Here is a 20,180-nt window from a genome sequence, read left to right on the forward strand (position 1 = left end):
TGAGGGTTGAAAATAGTATGGGTATTTACTGAAAAAAATGAGTATAAGTAGACCTGCGCAGTTCAAACTCGTGTTTTTCAAGGGTCAACTGTCACGTAATTCTTTTTCTTGATGTATACATTTTTACTGTATTTTTATATCCTGTTATAGTTCACTTTTATCACTGACATCACTCACAATCACCACCACGTTCCCTCCTTCCTCAGTCTTTCCAATATACTTGTAGCACAAGTTTTGGTTGACTCAATGGTCAATTTACATCAGTGGTTCTCAAAAGTGTTAGAAGATCCTTTCCGGGGGTCTGCGAGGTTAAAAATACTTTCATAGTAATATAACGATGTTATTTGCCTTCTTCATTTTCATTTCTCACTAGAGTACAGAGTTTTCCATAAAGTACATGATATGATATTGCATCACACTGAATGCAGAAGCAGGTGTGAGAATCCAGTTTTCTCCTTTTAAGCCAGATATAAAGGAAATTTACAAATAGAAAACTGCGATTTTTATTGTTAAATTTTTTTTGTTTGGGAAAATATTTTCATAAAAATGTTATTTAATGTTAAGATTTCATGGATTTATTATTTTTTGAATTAATAAGTATTTTTACATTTTTTCCGTTTCAATTTTATAAGCTCTGGTTTGTACCAATGTCAGATATGCAGTTTTTATATTGTACTATTTTTGTACAAGATGTTAAGATTGGGAGAGGCTAAGTGAATGGTGGGTAGGAATCCTACTCACCATTTACAACTACTTGTGAATGGATAATTATTAAAATGAAAATTTGAAAAGCAGCTTAACTCATACATTTTCTGAGTTGAGAAAGATATTCAAATGCCTTGATTTTTAATAAAAGGCAGTTACCCCAGTCTTCCTCTTCTAACTTTGTTGGGTTTAAAGATTGCATTGCTATTAGTATTCACATCATCCTTATAAAGTACTTTATGTCAAGGCAAAGTTTAGGAAGCACAATGTTTATATCAGCCTTGGTATGAAACAATTATTAGTGCAGGGCCAAGACTTGCCTGAAATATTAGGAACCCAGCCTTTAGGAGACAGGTATTAGGGGTAGAAAATTTAGTTCTTGAGGGTACTAAGGTAACAGAAAAAGCCTCAGCCACAGAGAAACAGAATAGGTCACTATTGCTAAGTGTTTTGTATTATCAAAATCAGAATAGGAACAATGACAAAATTGTTACTCAGTCTTAAACCTAGAATATTATGGGATACAGGTTATATTTTTATGGCAACTGTGCTTTTATTTGAAAAATGATAAATGATTTTTTTTTTTACAGTTAAAACCTTTTTATGTTACAGGAAATAAATGTTAATATGGAGAACGATTTTAAGACTGAGTCATCATCATCCACCTTTGCTCTTCAAAGTTCTTCAGAGACATTGTTTTCAATTCAGCTGTTAGATTTCAAAACAAGTTTACTAGAAGCATTAGAAGAATTACGTATGAGAAGGGTAAGTGCCTTTTTCAGATACTTTTTTAATCAGAGAACTTCATTTGTCCAGTTTTTTGGTTTAAGAAAAAAAGGCCTTGCAAAATAAACTTTATTTAGAAAGAAGAAATACAGTCCAGATAATGAAGCAAAAGAGAAAAGGTTAGATTTAGTTGACATCAGAGAATGAGAAAGAATTTATAAGCTAAAGCAAAAACAAAAGAGACAATTTCAGATTGTTAAATACTTGATAAATCAGCTAACATTTATTGTAAATAAATATGAGAGAAAAGAGACTTGAAACATTTTTATTATATGAACCTTGTTTTAGGACTTAAAAATATTGAAATTTATCATAATAAGAAAATTTAATTACTACAGTGTTCCTGTATAAAGCTACTTATTATCAAAATAACCGTCTTTAATAAGAAATCCTGCTAAAAAAAGGATCTCTTGGATAAGCATTAAAAAGAACTATTTTTATAAAATTAGCTTAAAATGGTATTTTTTTCTAAGTAAAGCAACTTTAGGTAACTATTTAAAACTTTATATTCTGTTTTATTATGTTTCAAACATTATATTTTGGTCTGCTTTATTTTCAGTTTGAAAAATACGCTTCCTTTAAAAATCATTTTAAAAATTTCAGAGTAGCAACAGCAAAAGTGTTTTTAGTAACCAAATGCAATATATACTACTTTTAGCAACGTTCCTCACTGAAAGGAGAACTTTATTCTAAAAAAGGGGCAAGTTTTTCTTTTATTGGAAAAAAAAAATAGTTACTGATTTTCACACCATAATGGCAATACTTTATCATTCTTGTTGGATTTTAATTTTTCCCCATATTTTATTAAGAAAAATTCCAAAAATACATAATAGTTAAAAAGAATTTCAGAATGAACTCTCACATACCCTACTAAGGTAGGGAGAGTAATGAATGGCATCCCAATGATGTTTACATCCTGATCCTCAGAACCTGTGAATAGGTTACCTTACATCAAAAAGGGGATTTGCAGATGTGATAAAGTTAAAAGTTTTGAAATGGAGGGATTATGCTGGATTGATTATTCAGGTGGGCTCAGTGTATTCACAGCAGTTCTTATAAGAGGAAGGAAGGATTATCAGAATCAGAGAAAAAGATGTGATGACAGAATTAGGGGGCATGGTCAGAGACAGAGTTGAATACATTATGCTGCTGGCTCTGATCATGGAGGAAAGAAGCCAGTCAAAAAATGCAGGTAGAAGCTGGAAGAGGTAAGGAATTCTCCCTTAGAGACTAGAAGGTATGTGGCCCAGCCAACGCCTTGATCTTAGCCCAGTAAAGAACATTTCAGATTTTTGACCTCCAGAACTTGAGTTGTTTAAAGGCAATAAATTTGTTGTAATTCGTTATAGCAACATTGGGACTCCAGTACACCCACCATTCAGATTCTGTGCTTCATCTCATATCTATCCTTGGTCTTTTTTTTTTTTTTTTTGATGAATTTCCATGTAAGTTTGAAATTAGCATACTTCAGTATGCATATCATTAACTAGAATTCAATATTTCTTTGTGTATTTTTTAATGTAAAATACAATGAGATGGTATAGTTCTGAAATGCACTATTTCATGAGTTTTAACAAATGCATTCAGCTGTATAATCCAAACCCTTGTCAAGATAGAGAACGTTACTCTTATCCCCAGAAAAATTTCCTCATGTTTCTTCTCACTTATTCTTCATCCTTATCCATCCAGAGGCAATTTTTTTCACCATGTATTAGTTTATCTCTGTTCTAGAAATGCATATAAATGGAATCATAGTATTTTTCTTTTGCGTGTTTTCCTTTACTTAACATAATATTTTTGAGATTCATTTATGTTGTATATATCAGTAGTTTGTTCCTTTTTTCTGTAGTTGAGTAGTATTCTATTGTATAAATATAACAGTTTGTTCTTTTCATTCACCTATTGATAGACACCTAAGTGATTTCTAGTTGGTTATTATGAATAAACCTACTGTGAACATTTTTTACAAAATGCTGTGCAGGCATGTATGACACAGCTAAGTAAGAACAGATCTTACTTGGGAACTATTTATGAGATATCAATTGCCTCACTTGCACTCCCTGATCTCCTGAATCTTCAATGAAATTTTTAATATCTCTCCTTAGTAATTTTGAAGAGATATTTTTATTTAGCATTTAAAAAAGAAAGCAAAGAAGATTAAGATCCAATCAAAATGAATAATTATATTTAATTTATAGAGCTAAAAAACATAGAGCTAAAATACTGAAACACAATTATTGATAAACCTGGATGGGATTGATTCTTAGGTCCTTATATTGTTCAGGAGGTAAAGATATTGACCAACTAAAGACTTTGTTTAGTTACATAGGCATATTAAAATTTCCAGGGTAGTCAGTAAATGAATAGAAAAAGGGTTTGCATCTTCCCAAATAGTAGAGAGAAAAATATGCAATTATAATAAATTATCTTGGATTTGATGTTGCAAATAGCCTTAAAAAAATAGTAATTTTAGGTTTTAGCTGACTTCTAAGATTTATCCTGGTAAAAAATGTTGAAGCCATCTTCTGTGTGTTCCAGACACCGGCCAGAATAGTCTGTATTTCCTTAATTAGTTTTGATACAGAAAGGTTTGTTAATGCTAAACTTAAAGCTTTCTTTCTTAAATTTTTTTTTTTTTGCTAGAAAATGTCTTTGTTTTGCCATGGATTATAGATTGGCATTTATGTTAAGTCAGTATTTTAAAGATATTTTATTGAATTCTTTTGTTGCTATTGAGAAGTTTGTTATTAATCTAATTATTCTTCTGCATATAATCTATTATTTCTATTTGTTCTTAAGATCTTCTCTTTATTTTAATGGTCTCTGGTCTTAATGAGTCAAGGTATGAATTTATTTTTGTTTCTTGAGACTCATTTTGGTTCCTGAATCTTAGGAAAATTTTCAGCTGTAATCCTTTTGAGCATTGCCTCACTTTTATTTCCTCTGTTATCTTCTTCTGGATTAGGTAGCATGTGGGATCATATCATTCTTTTATGACTTTTCACTCTCTTTTATATTTTCCATCCATTTGCTTCTCTTTATTGCATTCTGTATAATTCATTTGTTGTTTTCTAATTGTCTCTTCAGATGTTTTTACCTGCTATCTAAGCTTGCATAGTTTTTAATTTCTATGATTACATTTTTCATTTCTAGAAGTTTCTTCAAAGGATCTGCTATGGTCTGAATGTTTCTGTTCCCCCCAAATACATATGTTGAAACCTAATGTCCAGTATGATGGTATTAGGAAATAGGGCTTTTGGAGATAATTAAATCATGAGGGATTAGTGCCTTTATGAAAGAGGCCCAGCCGAGCTCTTTAACCCTTTCTGCCATTTGACATTATCTTCTGGGAAGCAGTTCTCACCAGACACAGAGCCTCTCCACATAAACACCCTAATCTCAGACTTTCAGAACTGTGAGAAATAAATTTCTGCTGCTTATAAGTTACCCAGCCTTAACTTAGAGGCCCAACAGACTAAGACAAGATCCAAAACTTAATGCAATGCCAGTAAAAACCCAGTGGGATGTTTTTTAAAATTTGGCAGAATGATTCTAAAGTTATATCTATAAGAAAAATGTGTGAATATATACATATATCAAATCATGTTGTACACCTTAAACTAATGTTACATGTCAATTATATCTTAGTAAAGCTGGAAAAAGAAAAAAATATGTGAGTATATAGACAAGAAAATTTTCAAAAGTTAGTGAATTGCTGCTTGCTCTATCACATATTAAAAGATGCTCTAATGCTTTAATAATTAAAAATCTGATATTGTTGCAGGAATAAATACATCAGTAAAAAATATTCCAGTGGAAGAAAGAAAAGAAATCAATAAATGGCATTTGGGTAATTCATATATCATACACCAAAATAAAATTTAGGAGAAAAAACTAAATGCAAAGAAAAAGATATACAAATACTAGTAAGTATTAGAGATAATTTTAAAGTTTTGGGAATAGAGACTATCTTTCCTAAAGGAAAAGATGGCTAGATATGATGATATACAAATTATTAGTTTCTATGGAATTAAAACCACCAAAAATAAAGTTAAAAAATGTTAGAGACAACTTAATAGAAAAATGAAAAGAAAGAATACAAATAAATAATCATAAAATATGTAAAAATATTGCTTAACTCTACTACTAATAAAATAAATGCAAAGTACTGGGAATAATTAAAAACGATGAATAACTCCCAGTGTTGGCAGTATTTTTCAGAAATGAATACTATTCTTTCTTTGTTGATGTAAATTATTAGTACAGAAGATAAATAAAAATTGAGTTCTGTCTGTCCAAATTGAAACTGTAGAATTTCCTGATCATTAAATACGAACAGTTTACATTTTTGTCTAGGATAACTTCTAGCCATGAAATTCAGAATAGAGTACTTAACGATAAAAGGCTACATGGGGAGAAAGACTGGAATGAGAGAACATCATGGTCATTCCAGCCCCAGCCAAAGCACCAAACGAATGCATCTGCATGAATAACCTGATCTATAGTATGTGAAGCAGAACAGATGCCCAGCTGAGCCCAAAGTACAGAAATGTGAGTCCTAATAAATTATTTTAAATTAGTAAGTTTTGGAATGGTCTGCTATGCAGAATTAGGTGACTGAATCAGATATGTGGAATGTTATGTAGCTCTTGAAAAGAATAAGGTAGGCACATACATACTAACATGGGAGAGATGTACATGGTGCATGGTAGTGTGGGACCATAAAAATGACTCTGCAAGTTGAAAACATGCAAAGCAATCTTAATAATGAATGGTAGAAGTTACAATTGTTCTTTGACTTAAAAATATTTGAGAAAACATCACATTTTCCCTTATGTTATAAATGTAAAGGAGAATGAAAAAATATTAATTTAGTACACTGTAATTTAAAACATTAGGTGCATTGAGATTAAAGTGTGTTATTTCCTTAAAAAAATTAATCAAAATAGGTTGACAGTGCTTGCTTTATTTTTGGTGTGTAACTTGCAATATGGAGTAACATCATTTCTCTGCCTTTGCAAATTACATTACTTTTGTTCAAGTCTGTATCAGCTTCCTACATTTTATCCTTTGCATTTTCAGTGTTATCAGATATCTTTGAGAGTTCCTTTAATGTGATATTTTTGCTGGCATCACTTCCACTGGGACATATTCATCCTTTTTCTCACAATCATTTTCCTCATTTATGTTGATACGTTTACCTTCTCTGTTTTTCTCTGGCAACATTTCTGGGGTTTCTCAAATGGTGGCATTGTTAACATTCCTGTGGTCAGCATTTTCTTCTGTACTTTCATTAATTTCACTTTCTGTGTTATCCTCCTCCCCTCCTTTGTTTATTTATCTTCACTTTCGTCTTTTTTGTCCAATTCCTTCTTTGGTTATATGTTTTTGTAATATGTTATATAAATTTATCACTGGGAGACAAGAAGGGAACACACCTTACACACTTTACTATCTTTGCATTGACCAAATAACAGATACACAGTGACCAATCATTGAGAGACTGTGAAAGAAGTGACTTAATTGATCACTGGTCATGATGATGTACATGTTATTTCTGTATTGATTTGTGGATCGAAAGATTAGCAGTGAAGTTTCTGCAATTAGTTTCAATAATGTACCTTGGTAATTGAAATTTGAACCATGCTGGGGAAGTGGTGGTGTTTTAACCAAATCAAGGTAACTGAAAGTTGTGTGTTTTGTACCATGAGGACTACCTATATATTGTTAACGAAAAAAATACAAGTTGTTAAAAAAATCAAAATAAACAATAGCCACAGAAAACAGTTCTTGAGGGATATATATATATCAAATCATGAGCCATGGTTACGTAGGAAGAGTTCTTTGTAGTGTTCTTGGCATCTTTTCTGTAGGTTTATATTTGACATTTTATAATAAAAATTAATAAAGTATTAGGCTGCCAGGAAATACTGTATGATAAATACCAATATAAAAACCAGTCAATAAAAATAAAACTGATTTGGATAGAAAAGGACATTTTAAATAGAAAAGGACATTTAATATAATGATCAATACATCGAAGAAATTAAATAGAAAACTGAGAAAATATAAGAAGAAATGGAGACTTTTACCAGAGTTGAAATTATAAAAAAAGAATCAAATGGAAATTATGGAAGTGAAATATACAGTATCCAAAATTAAGAACTTAATAGAGTTAATAGCTGCACAGACACAACAGAAGACAGGATTAGAGAACTGGATGACAGAAAATATCCAAACAATGAAACACCACATACAGATTCAGGAAGCTCTGTGAATCTCAAGTAGGATGACTACAAAGAAAACCACACCCAGATACATCATAGAAGGACTACTGAAAAACCAAATGGAAAATCTTAAAAGTAGCCTGAGTTGGAAAATATCCATTATTTTCAAAGGATTAATAATATGATTGATAGTGGACTTTGCAGTAATAATTATTCAGCACAGAAGACAATGGAATGACACTTTGAAGTGCTAAAAGAATAACTTAGAATAACCTAAGAATAACCTAGAATCTATTTCCTCAAAATATCCTAAAAAATGAAGGTACGAATCTTAAATGATTTTTTTTTTCAAGCGTAAGAAGCCAGTTCCAAGAGGCTATGTATTATACAATGCAATTATATGACATCCTAGAAGAGACAAAACTATAGGGATGGAAAACAAGTCAGTGATTGCTAGGTGTTAAGGATGGGATTGACTATAAATGGAATGCATAAGAGAATTTTTGGGAGTGATGAACCATTCTGTATGTTATAGTGGTGGTAGAAACAGTACTCCATGCTTCTGTGCAAACTTTATAAAGTTCAATCAGGATGTGGGAAGAATTCCAGGATGGAATGCAGACTGTGAAAATATATGTATCTGTTTTACCAATGTATGACATCACCTCAGTGAAAGGAATGGGAAGGAAAAGAGGTTGACTTAAGTAACTTTGGAAAACAGTTTTTGATACTGTAAGGTTGAAGAGGAAAAGGTACACAAACTATTTCTGATTGGTAAATTTTCTCACGGGAGTAAGACAGACTATTTTACAGGTGTGGTAGGGTTAAACAAATAACCAAATTGTAGACAATGACAGCTAGGTAAAAATCGTTTTTCTCTGTTGAAGAAGATATCAGATTAGAGGGGAAGGCTAGAATGAGCTATGTGGAGCTGGATTAGAACTGCAGATATTAGCATGAACTCATGATATAATTACAACAAGAAAGATACAAAAATATAGACATGTGTATATACATGGATTAGTATACGTACATATATTTTCTAGCTCTGCTGAAAGGGTCTAGAAGTAGTGACACTCCAATAGCAGCAATCATGTATAGTGCCCAGATCTTGGTTCTAAGTATCATCATCGAAATATCCTCAGAGAAATGGCTTATTCTAAGACGTCTTGTAGTGCTGGAAAAGAAGGAAGTGCTTAAAACAACATTTCGAAAGGATATTGAAGCCAACCTGAAATAGCTCCCCATAACAACACTGGAGCAATTCAAGTAACAAAATAATGATGTCATCAGATAATAACCCAGAAAATAGATATCTGTTATTCCCTACTGATATAAATAAATGAGTAAATAAGTTAATGGGAGAGATGGAACAAATCTTCTTTACAGAAGATTCAAATTAATAAATGGAGGAAGGAGGGACATAAAGAAATCACCCTTGGAATATCACAGTAATAATTGCTGCGGGCAAGATCTACTGAATGCTAAAATTAGAGGATGAAACTGAGAAACAGTTGTTGCACTGTAACACAGTATCTTACCCAGATTTAGTAAGTTGTGGTGGTTTTATACATGTTCACAAATTGTTTGATACTCTCCCTTCTACGAAGTGGAGCTTAATTTTGCTTGCCTTAATTGTGGACTAAGTTCTAATGACTAGAAGATACAAAGGAAAAAAGTTGTTTATTGTGGAGAAACCTGGCAGATACCACTTTAAGTGATTAAGGTTAACATCACCAGAAAAAATTCATGTGTTTTCAGTAATTCATGTGAATAGCAATTACTCATGATGTGGTGAGAAGGGGACTATACCTCTTTGGTATTCTTCCCCCAAATCTAGTCTAATCATGAGACAATATCAGACAAACCACTTTATTACTCCACTAAACTATATTTCACTAGCTATGTTGTAATTAACAATGAGAGACGGGGAGATTACCCACTTTTTTCCTTGTGGATCTAAATTGGTAATGATAATATTTGAAAAAAAAATACAATGTTTTAAATTAATAATGATCTACAGATAAACAGTCCGAATCAACAAAAGTTTATATTAAATCCATAATGGGTGCTTTTTAGAAGTTAGACACCATTTCTGGTAAATTCCTTTATCAGATGTATCTACAGAATAACCAATGAGTAGGCATGAACAATAGCAGAGAGGCCACAAATTCATCTTCCTTCAGCATGCAGGTTGTGGCATGTAATGTGAATAGGGTAGGAGTTGTATTGAACTAGAGAGCCCAGGTGTTCAGTGCAACCTGTCTGCCATTCAACTCCAGAAAATTGTTGCCATGAAGGAAAATGGGCCTTGAACTATTAGCTCTTCCAATTTTTGAAGGGAAACTAGAAATTTAGACTTTAATGTGAAACCTGTTAAATTCTAAACATTGGAAGTGGGTTGAAAGTTTTTTAAACAAAATATATTTCTAAGCCAGATCATCTTATACATTGGGAATGAAAGACTTCTACCACAGAACTTTCAAACTTATAAAATATGCATTCATTTGATAACCTTTGGGAAACTATTATTCAGTCTTGCCCTAAGAGAGTCTAAAATTTAATAGTTACAACATAACATACAAATGAATTACTATACTCTCACACAGTATATATTATGTATCATAATAGAATATGAAGAAATATAATGGGAGTTCAGACAAAGGACACTTTAAATTTATTAAATATCTAAACAGAAGTAAATCCTGGAATTTTAAATTAGTAATAAATAGAAGCCTATAGAAATTGAGTATTATAAAATATCAATGATTTGCTAAGGAAGTTGTAAAGGAAAATAGGTAATTAATAGTATAACGTTGTAAGTAAAGCGGTGTTTCAGTGCCCCATAAAATTAGCTATGCTATGAGTAGGCTCATACCCCTTTTTAATTATAATGATTTGTAGAATATATATCTATATATTACATAGAAAACTGATAAAATGGCTGTTATCCACATTGCTGAAAGGTAACATTATAATATGCTTCTATGATGATAAGATTTTAATTTAACTTTATGCTTTCTATTAAAATTATTTATTTTGGGGGAGTTTTCATTTTTATCTTCCATTTATTCTTCAAATGGATTTCAAAAGTTATTAATAAAAATTCTTATTGAATTGTCAGTGAAAAATAGTATATTAAATTTGTAAGAAAATCCCATCTGTAACTTCAATAAAGTATCCAAGAATATAGAACCTTAAAAATGTTTATTTTTTATTAGCTGCCTTAGGACTACAAGGATTTAAGTGTTTTTACAAAAAACAATAAAAGAGTAATTTGATGGTTTATTTACTCTTTATAACCTTTAGAAAGTGTCATGCTTTTTTTAAAGTGCTTGCTTCAGGCTGTAGTTTTACAAGATGGGCTGTGTATTGGTCAGGCCTCTTCAATTCTTGACCCTGAAAAGATTTAGGGACATAGTATGTACAGCAGGCACATGTTCAAGTAGTCAAAACTGTAACTGGGTACTTTTAGTCTCCTTTTCAAACTCATAATCCACCTCTTACAAAATTGCCCAGTTTATTTTCTCATGTTGTCTACTAAAGTACTAATCACTCTTTCAGATAGTTTCTTGGTTTGATTAGCTACAAAATATTCTAGATAAATATGTAATGTATATGGTATAACCTAAAAGTTCATATTTTTAAATATCTCTTTCTTGATTAGTATTTAAACTGTTTTCATATCACTCAACTTAATCTATTACAATGATCTCTGAAATGAAAAAATTAATATTAGAACATTCATAGTAATTCTTAAAATTCTATTTTTTTCATTTAACACATATTTCTTGTTCTTTTAAGTGTTCTACCAAATAATCAGAATATACTTGTATATTTAAAATAGGTAATATGATTTTGAGTGGTTTTCTAACTTTTGTGGGATATGAAGACTAAATTCTGGAGTTTTTGAAGAAAAGGAGTATATCATAACAATCTATACTATCCTATAGATCCAATCTTTTAAAGGTAATATAGTGATGTGTTTAAGAGATTATGGAGACAGATCATCTAGGTTCAAATACTAGCTCTGCTGTTTACCTAGTGTGTGACTTCAGGCTAGTTGCTTATCCTTTTGCTATACCAGTTTCCTCATCTATAAAATGTTGGTAATAAGAGTACTTACCTCATAAAATTATACCTAAGATTAATCAGTACATTAAAAATGCTTAGAACAATACTTAAATCATAGTATGATCTCAGAACCCACTCTAGCCACTAAAAGAGAAGTGTCTAACCAGGTGCACATAAAGCAGTATCTTGTACATTTTCAATTCAACTGCTTTGGGAAAACATGCATGTTATATTTACCTCCCCTCCAAATGTGTATATAGTTATTTCCTTTTTCAATATGTTTGACTATAGAGATATGTATTACTGTTAGTATCCATTCCTTCCCTTATTCCATGTTGGAAGAACTCAGATTGTCTTAGGGTCTACCTCTCACCAATGTGAGTCAGGTAAATCCTGACTGGTCTTAACCACTCACAAAGGTCCTGTGCACTCCCCTTTCCAATGACTGGTTTAGGAGTGAGCATGTAACCTAGTTATGGCCAATGAAATATTAGAAGATGTGTGTTGGGAAGCTTTTGGGAAAAGTTTTATCATTTTATTAAGAGATTATACTTTTTCCACTGCAGGATAATGTCATTTTTTTGTCCTTAATGCTTGCAATTAAAGTAACCAAGAGTTGAAGAGCCTAAGGAAAATAAATCACTTGGATAATGGCAAAATATAAAGATGGGCAGAATCATAGTTCTTGATATTGTTCAGTAATTGTCATGTGAGATAAGTTGATATTGTTCAGTAATTGTCATGTGAGATAAGTCTCATATGCCATTGTGAGTTGGGGTTCGTTGTTGCTACTTACTACTGAAAGCATTTTAAATGAGACAACTTTCATTAAAGCCTGCTTTTGAATACCATAGCATAAGTTTGTGTGTGTGTGTGTGTGTGTGTGTATGTAATAAACAATGTGTAAGAGTCCTAAAAAAAAGTTTAATGACAAAAACATGTTATCTGTTAGCATCCACTCTTTGATTTCTTCTATTTTGTTATGAAAATTATGAAACATACAGCAGAACTGAAGGAATTTAACAGTGAACACTCATGCACTATTAACATTTTACTATACTTGGTTTATCACATAGTTGTCTATCTATTTCTCCTTTAATTTCAATTTTGATGATATCAGAGTAAATTGCAGGCATCAGTGCACTTCCTCCTAAATACTTTGGAATGTATGTCATTAAGCAGTTTAAATTTGTTAACAGCTTTTTTTCTTTACAGTAAAATTTGCATACAATGAAAGACACAAATCATAAATACATTTTATGAATTTTTACAGATGCATATAACTGCATAATGCAAACCCTTATCAAGATATAAAATGTTTCCATCAACCCGGAAAGTTCCCTCATGCCCCTTCCCAGGCAAATTCTATACCTACTCCCTCCCCACGAAGCATTTTTTTCCATATACAATTAATTTTGTTTTTCCTAACATTTCATATAAATGGAATCATACAGTATATGCTCTTTTAGGTGAGGCTTCTTTCAGTCAGCATAATGTTTTAAATTCATCCATGTATCAGCATATCAGTCTTGTACATGTTTAAGTGTATGCCTAATTATTTCATTTTGGCTTCTGCATTTTTGTTGTTAGTGTATATAAATGTGATTGATTTGAGGAGTGTTCATCTTGTATCCCATGGCCCTGTTGAGCTGCTTTATTAGTTCTGGGAAATTTTTTATAGATTCTTTGGGATTTTTTTATATATACAATCGTGTCATATACAAATAGAGACAGTTTACTTCTTTCTGAACTCTGATCTGTTTCCTTTCTTTTGCCCACCCCACTTCCCTGCTGTCCTTTCCCTTTCCTCCCTCCCCTGTACCCTGATGTCTCTCCCCCCTCACTGTCTCTTTTCCTCTCACTGTCTCCTCCCCACTCCCAATCTTCCTCTCTCTGTCTATCCATTCATCCATCCATGCCTTATTGCAGTAGCTGGAACTTCCAGTAAGGAGTATGTTGAATAAGGACAGTGAAAGTAGATAGCCCTGCCTTGTTCCTGATCTTAGAGGGAAAGCATTCATTCTTTCATCATTAAATATGTTAAACGTAGTGTTTTTATAAATGCTCTTTATTAAATTGAAGTAATTCCCTCTATTCCTAACTGGCTGAGAATTTTTTTTTTTTCATGAGTGAGTCTTAGATTTTTGTCAAATGCCCTTTCTGTGTCAATCGATACAGTCATATGATTTTTCTTCTTTTACATGTTGATATGGTGAATTTAACCAACTGTTGAACCAGCCTTCCATATCTGGAATAAACTCTACTTGATTGTGGTGTATCATTTTGTATGCATTGTTGGATTCCATTTGCTATTATGGTATTAAGGATTTTTCCATCAAAACTTGTCAGAGATATTGGTCTTTGTTTTCTTTTTTTGTAGTCTTTGTCTGGTTTTGGTGTCATAGTAAACAGGTCTCAAAAAATGAGTTGGGATATGCTCCTTCCCCTTATATTTTTCTGGAAAAGGCTGTGTAAAAGTAATGTTAATTCATCTTTGAATGTTTGGTAGAATTCTCCAGTGAAACCTTGTGGGCCTGGATATTTTGGGGAGGAGATTTTAAGTTAATGCTTATAGGACTATATTATCTATAACACCTTGGTTGAGGTTTGGTAGTTCATAGTTTTTGAAGAATTGGTCTATTTCTGTAAGCTGTCAAATTTGTGAGCATAAACTTGTTTGTAGCATTCTCTTATTAACTTTTTAGTGGCTGCAGTATCTTTGTACATGGTTTTGTTTAGCTCTTTATGCATATTTAAAAACGTTGGTTAAAAGTCTTTGTCTAGTAAGTCTTTGCCTACACTTCCTCATTAACAGTTCCTATTAATTTTTTTCTTGTATGTGGATCACAATTTCCTGTTTCTTTGGATGCGTCGTAATTTTTTGTTTAGAACTGGGCATGGCCATTTTGGATATGTGGCAACTCTGGAATCAAGATTCCTCGCCCTCCCCTGGGTTGTTGTTTGTTGTCATTGTTTGTTTGGTTTTGACTGAAATAATTATATAAGGTCTGCAGTTTTTGTCATGTCTGGCCACTGAAGTCATTGTGCCCTTAGCTTAGTTATCAGCTAGTGCTTTGTTTAACAGAGATTTCCTTAAATACATGGAACCAAAAGAAAAAGAAAAACAACCTCCCAGTCTTTGCAGAAGGGCTCTTCGTATGTGTGTTGAGGCACATGTTCAGCACTCAGGCAGTTTTTAGCCTATCTATTAAAGTTTTCAACAGAAGCTTCATATTTCTCTGGTGATACTTTGTGTTTATGATGTGGGCTAATTCAGGAGTATTACATTATTTTAAACAAAATCAGAGGGTTTTTTTTACATAACTGCTTCCTGCCTGGCTTTGGGGCTCCCCACTTTGGGTCTTCCCTGTGTGCTGCTTCCCAGGGCAAGTCATTCTTTGCAGTTCTTTCAGCTGTATCTTCCTGTTCTTGTTAGTGGGGCGGTTACAGCAGGGGGCGGAACAAAGGCATTCTCTAACGTTCTTATTAAGCCTCGGTCTTAAGTGAACTTTAGTCTTAGAGTTGGGTCTTCAAAGAGTTTTGATCCCTCCTTCGTATTTAAATGCTGGGCCTAGCATCTTTCCCTACCTCTTCTTCAGTGATAGAACTGTTGTTTTATTTCTCTAGCCTTCTCTTAGCTGCAGTGGGCTTCCACAGGTGCTCTCATGCTGTAGTTTTTATTGCCCTTCCCCCTGTAGATTAAGCTTTTGTTTCCTGGGAAGGGTAAGGAAGACAGTTCTGTCTCAGTAGAGTTTTCAGTGGTGATTGTTGGTCCCTTTTCCTGGCTGCAGAAGGTTTCCATTAGCTACAGTTTTTGTTGCCCTTTTTCCTGCAGATTAAGATTTTTGGTTTGTAGGGGAAATAAGGAAGATGGCCTATAACTGCTCTTCTCTCCAGCCAGTACCACAAGAGAAAGCTTTCTCAGGACTTTTCCCCACTCTTCTCTGTCAGTACCAGTACCTGTTTGGTTTCCTGGAAGAAAAGCCTGGTAGAAGGTATAAACCTCCTTATTTCTGGAGCCTCCAGGGGATTCACATTCTTATACTCGGCCACATTCTGCCTTTAGCAATTTATTAAGGACTTTTAGCTGAGGTTTCTTATCAGTACTTAGTGGCTTATGTCCTAGGTAAGCAAATAATGCAGTTCAGTTCTCCCAGCAGACACCTGCATCTGTCCAGATTTTGGATTCCTTGGTTAATCTGAGATTTCATTTCTGTGATGGATTTGTCTATTTAATATGTAATTTTTCTTGTTGTAAGGGTGGGAAGATGCTCTTTTTATCCCTCTCTAGAAGGGGCTAATACTGGAAGATTTAAAGTCTTAGTTTTCCTAGCATTTCCTTCTTCTTCTCAGGAAGCAGAAATTCAGTACGAAGAGCAGATTGGTAAAATTATTGTGGAGATACAAGAACTTAAATGGCAAAAGGTGAGTATTTTTTTTCTCAGACTAGCATTTTCAGCATCTATTTAAAAATGTATTTTAATATTTAATTGCAAAGTTAATGTCTAAATTTCTTAAACATATTCAGAGGATTGTGCATCATTTTAAAGTCTCAACAAAATTCAACTAAAACTGTTAATAACGTTTGGGCTTCCAGAAAACTCAGAAAAATTTTTTCAGACTTTCAGACAATAAAATAGCTGAGGGTAACACTGAAAACTGTGAACTATTTTATATCTGAGAAACATCGTGTGTTATAGAGGAGTCAAAATATTTTTTAAGAAGTGAAACCTCAGAATTGTAACATTTTTCTAAGCTGTTGTTACGTACTGTAATCAAATATAAAAAAATAATAATATCAGATCGGATTTTATCTCCAGTCTTGTGTATATAAAAACATTTTTATAGTGCTTCTCATACCTTTCCACCAAATTAATTTTAACAGTTAAAATTGGAAGCTTAACTATGAAGGCACTTCTCACTATTTGGCAATATTAAAGTGGGAACAGGAGGTACATAAGAATCAGAATTCAAGTGACAGAGGATAATGTTTAAAAATTAGCTATGAGTATTAAAGTATTTTAAATTAATTGTTAACCCCAGGAAAAATAGAAAGTTGTATAAGAATAGAAATGTAATCATGATATCCTGTATGGCTCTATATCGAATAAAATTATATGTCGTAATAGTATAAATACTGACTATTGATTTAAACCACACTTTTTATATAACTCTGTTGGAGGAATAGAGGGAAGAGATGTAGGGTAGTGGGTGTACAAGAAAGCTAAACTCCCGACTATCATAATAGGAGGTCAGTAGATAAATTTTTTAAATTGTTAAGTCAACATGTATTTAGAAACATAGAGTCAAATAATAGAAACATTTGAAAGTGGTGCTCTTAGGCCTAATTTATTTTTTTATTATGAGAATTATTTAATAAAAATAGAAAAAATTCAAACTTGAATCTAAAGAACAGAGCACACAACTTCTGCCAAAAAAGGGGAGGAGGAGAAGGAAATAAAATAAATGGAATCATATATGTGGAATTTTTTCAGAAATGCCCTGTGGTAATTCTGGTTTTGTAAAAACTTATTTCAGTGAATTTAAAGAATCATATGTTGCCATATGAACAGTAGAGCTTTGATAATAAAATTGATTTCTTCGGAAACTCTAAGACTATAGTCTGCTTATGTACTAGGATATTAATTTTATTTACTCTCAAGATATTTTCTTTAAGAAGGCTTTGGAGCAAGCCATGTTTAGAGTTAAAAAATTTAAAAAGCGATGTGTTTTATCACGAAGCAGCTGGAAGCAAAATTACTGTATGCTGATTCTGACAGTTAAAAAATCATAAATTAGTTTAAAGTTTCATTTCAGGAGCACGAAGTAATATATGTAATAAGTATGTTTAATTTATTTAAATTATGAATACAATTAAAATTTAAAACTGAAAGTTTCTAAGAATTTGTTTTAATTTTTCATAATTTTTTAAAATAGGAAAATCTTCAGAATCAAAAGGAAACATTAGCAAAGCAACACAAAGAAGCAATGGCAGTTTTTAAAAAGCAGGTAATTTTATAAGGATAGACAAACACTACAGTTTTAAATATTGCACTTTTTCCTCATTTTCATGAATATTATAAGTTATTCTCCATATGTACTGAAGACAAAAATGGTATTATTGGAAGCAGGAAATGAATAGTTATTTTGAATCACAACTGATAATAAAGTGTAATATAATAGAATGAGTTAGTTATGGAGAGAAACTGGGAAAACTATCTTCTTGGAGATGTGTTTTCATCTGTCCTAAATAAGGTTAGTGATGTGTGTCTTATGCTTTCTTTCCCTTTCCCCCTTCTCTGTTTAATTGGAGTTTCCTAGATCTTACCTTTTCCACATTAATCCTTTACTCAAGCCAGAATTATAACACTGATAACAAGCCGAGATGCAAGTAGGGAGATGTAAAAGATGAGGGGATGTGATTATCATTCACTGAAGCCTCTGTAAATATTAACCATTAACAACTAAGATTTGTAGAAAAATTGAAAAAAAAGATTTCAAAGAAATGAATAGAAATTTCTTAGTTATTTTGATTTCGAATTCTTTTACTACCTCAAATTTCCCTTCATTCCCTAGTTAGTAACTATGAGTGTAAGAAATATGCTCATGGGGAAATATCTGCTGGAAATGTTTTTTCCTTATGGCCATTCCAGCATACCATTTTTTAAATTCTTTTTTCCTTTCCTCTTTTTTGTCTTCATCTCCAAGTGTGCATGTTTAGAAAGACAAACGTATAACAAGAAATAAACCTGTATGATGTAAATCTCTAATGGGTTAAGGCTATTGGTAATTCTCACTGTAGTATGGATTTATTTAAGCAGATGATAAGCTTTCTTTCTTTTGGTCTGAGATTGACATCACCAAAGTTATGGAAGTTTTAATTGAAAGATAAGGAAGCAGAAGCCAAATGTACAGCATAGTCTTCTCTAGGACAGAGCAAGTCTATATCTCTGTTATCACAAGGTATCAAAGGTACTTTGTGCAAAATAAGAATATCCAGGCATCTGAAGGGTAGAGGAGAAAGTGCTCTTGTGTTCTTTTTCTTTTCTTTTTTAAAGAAAGGATTCTTAAATGTAATGAGAAATACAGAAAATGACATGGAGAAGTGCCAAAGAAAAATTTTATGTCTTGACAATTTTGCCTACCATCCTTGTATTGCTTAGAACTTAGATTATTTAATTAGTTTTTTTTGGCACATTCGCTATAGTTTTTCTGTTTTAAAATATCATTATTTATTAGACTGCCACATGCATTTTTTAAATTCCCAGAAAATACTGTCAATGCAAATACAAGTAATATAGATTTCATATAAGTATGTCCTCAGAAAATGTTCTATTATTATTTATAAGTAGATGGCAAATTACTGAAACATTTAAGAAAAATTATGGAAGGGAAAAACAAACTTTCAAGGATGATTGGTGATTCTAATCAGTGTGATTGAATTGTTCATTTCCTTCGGTGACTTGCTGTTTCCCCCTTTTATATCTTTTATTATTTTCAGTGTAAAATTAGGGTATTCATATTATGTTAAGTTCAAACAATATACATATATAAAATATTTCTGTAGTCTCACTGACCAATGTATATCACTGTTAGCAGTTTACTTACCTGTATTTTAATTTTTGAAATTGTTTATCAGTTGCAAATGAAGATGTGTGCCTTGGAAGAAGAAAAGGTATTAATCCTTTTAATAATTTAAAGCATAATTAAATGTATTTAAATAGCAATTGTTCACCATAATGGAAAGGAGCATTAATAATAAACTAATGGAGACTGTTAATTGCTTAAAATCTTAGAAACAGAAAGGACCCAAGGGAATCATGTTACTTAACCACCGTTGATTTAGAACCGAGAGTACTGAGGCCCAGCAAGATTAAATGACCTGCTGTACTTGATGCTCCCATTTTGAAATGGCAAAGTTGGAACTAGAACACAGGTCTCTTCAGCCCCCAAATTAATGCTCTTTCTACTCTGCTGCAAGATTTTTATTAAGTATAATAGTTTTTTGGTCCTTTTGAATATAATTTTCTTCTTTAAAAAACATTACAAGGATTAGCATCTGGGTACAGACCAACTGGAAAAGAGGACATAACTCCAAACCTAGAAATTCATTTGGCATTAAATATTTTCTCTAGTTATCTAATAGTTAATACATTTTTTATTATATTAATGAACATGCTCTTTATAATATTAATAATTTATAGTTTAGCAAAAGACCTTCTTTTAAAAATTCTCCCATATCCTTAAATTTATAAGACAAACGTAGCTTTCTTATTAATTAGAATGTATTTATTCTAGCTATATGAATTAAATAATTAATAGAATCCTTAAGTTCTCAAGAATGCTCTACTGATAAAATGATTTGTCGTTATAAGATTTTCCATTTCA

General features: G+C 32.0%; 1 protein-coding gene across 1 annotated transcript in view; it reads left to right on the forward strand.

Annotated features, from left to right (window-relative positions):
* Positions 1 to 1,332: 1,332 nt before the first annotated feature.
* CCDC73 (coiled-coil domain containing 73) overlaps positions 1,333 to 20,180 on the forward strand; it is a 64,822-nt gene continuing 45,974 nt past the window's right edge. The window contains exons 1-4 of the mRNA XM_023532052.1: positions 1,333 to 1,470; positions 16,146 to 16,217; positions 17,730 to 17,801; positions 19,432 to 19,467. Of these exons, the coding sequence (XP_023387820.1) occupies positions 1,333 to 1,470; positions 16,146 to 16,217; positions 17,730 to 17,801; positions 19,432 to 19,467 (318 nt within the window). The remainder of the gene's footprint in view (positions 1,471 to 16,145; positions 16,218 to 17,729; positions 17,802 to 19,431; positions 19,468 to 20,180) is intronic.

This window comes from Pteropus vampyrus, unplaced genomic scaffold (assembly GCF_000151845.1).
Source record: "Pteropus vampyrus isolate Shadow unplaced genomic scaffold, Pvam_2.0 Scaffold76, whole genome shotgun sequence".
Lineage (NCBI taxonomy): Eukaryota > Metazoa > Chordata > Mammalia > Chiroptera > Pteropodidae > Pteropus > Pteropus vampyrus.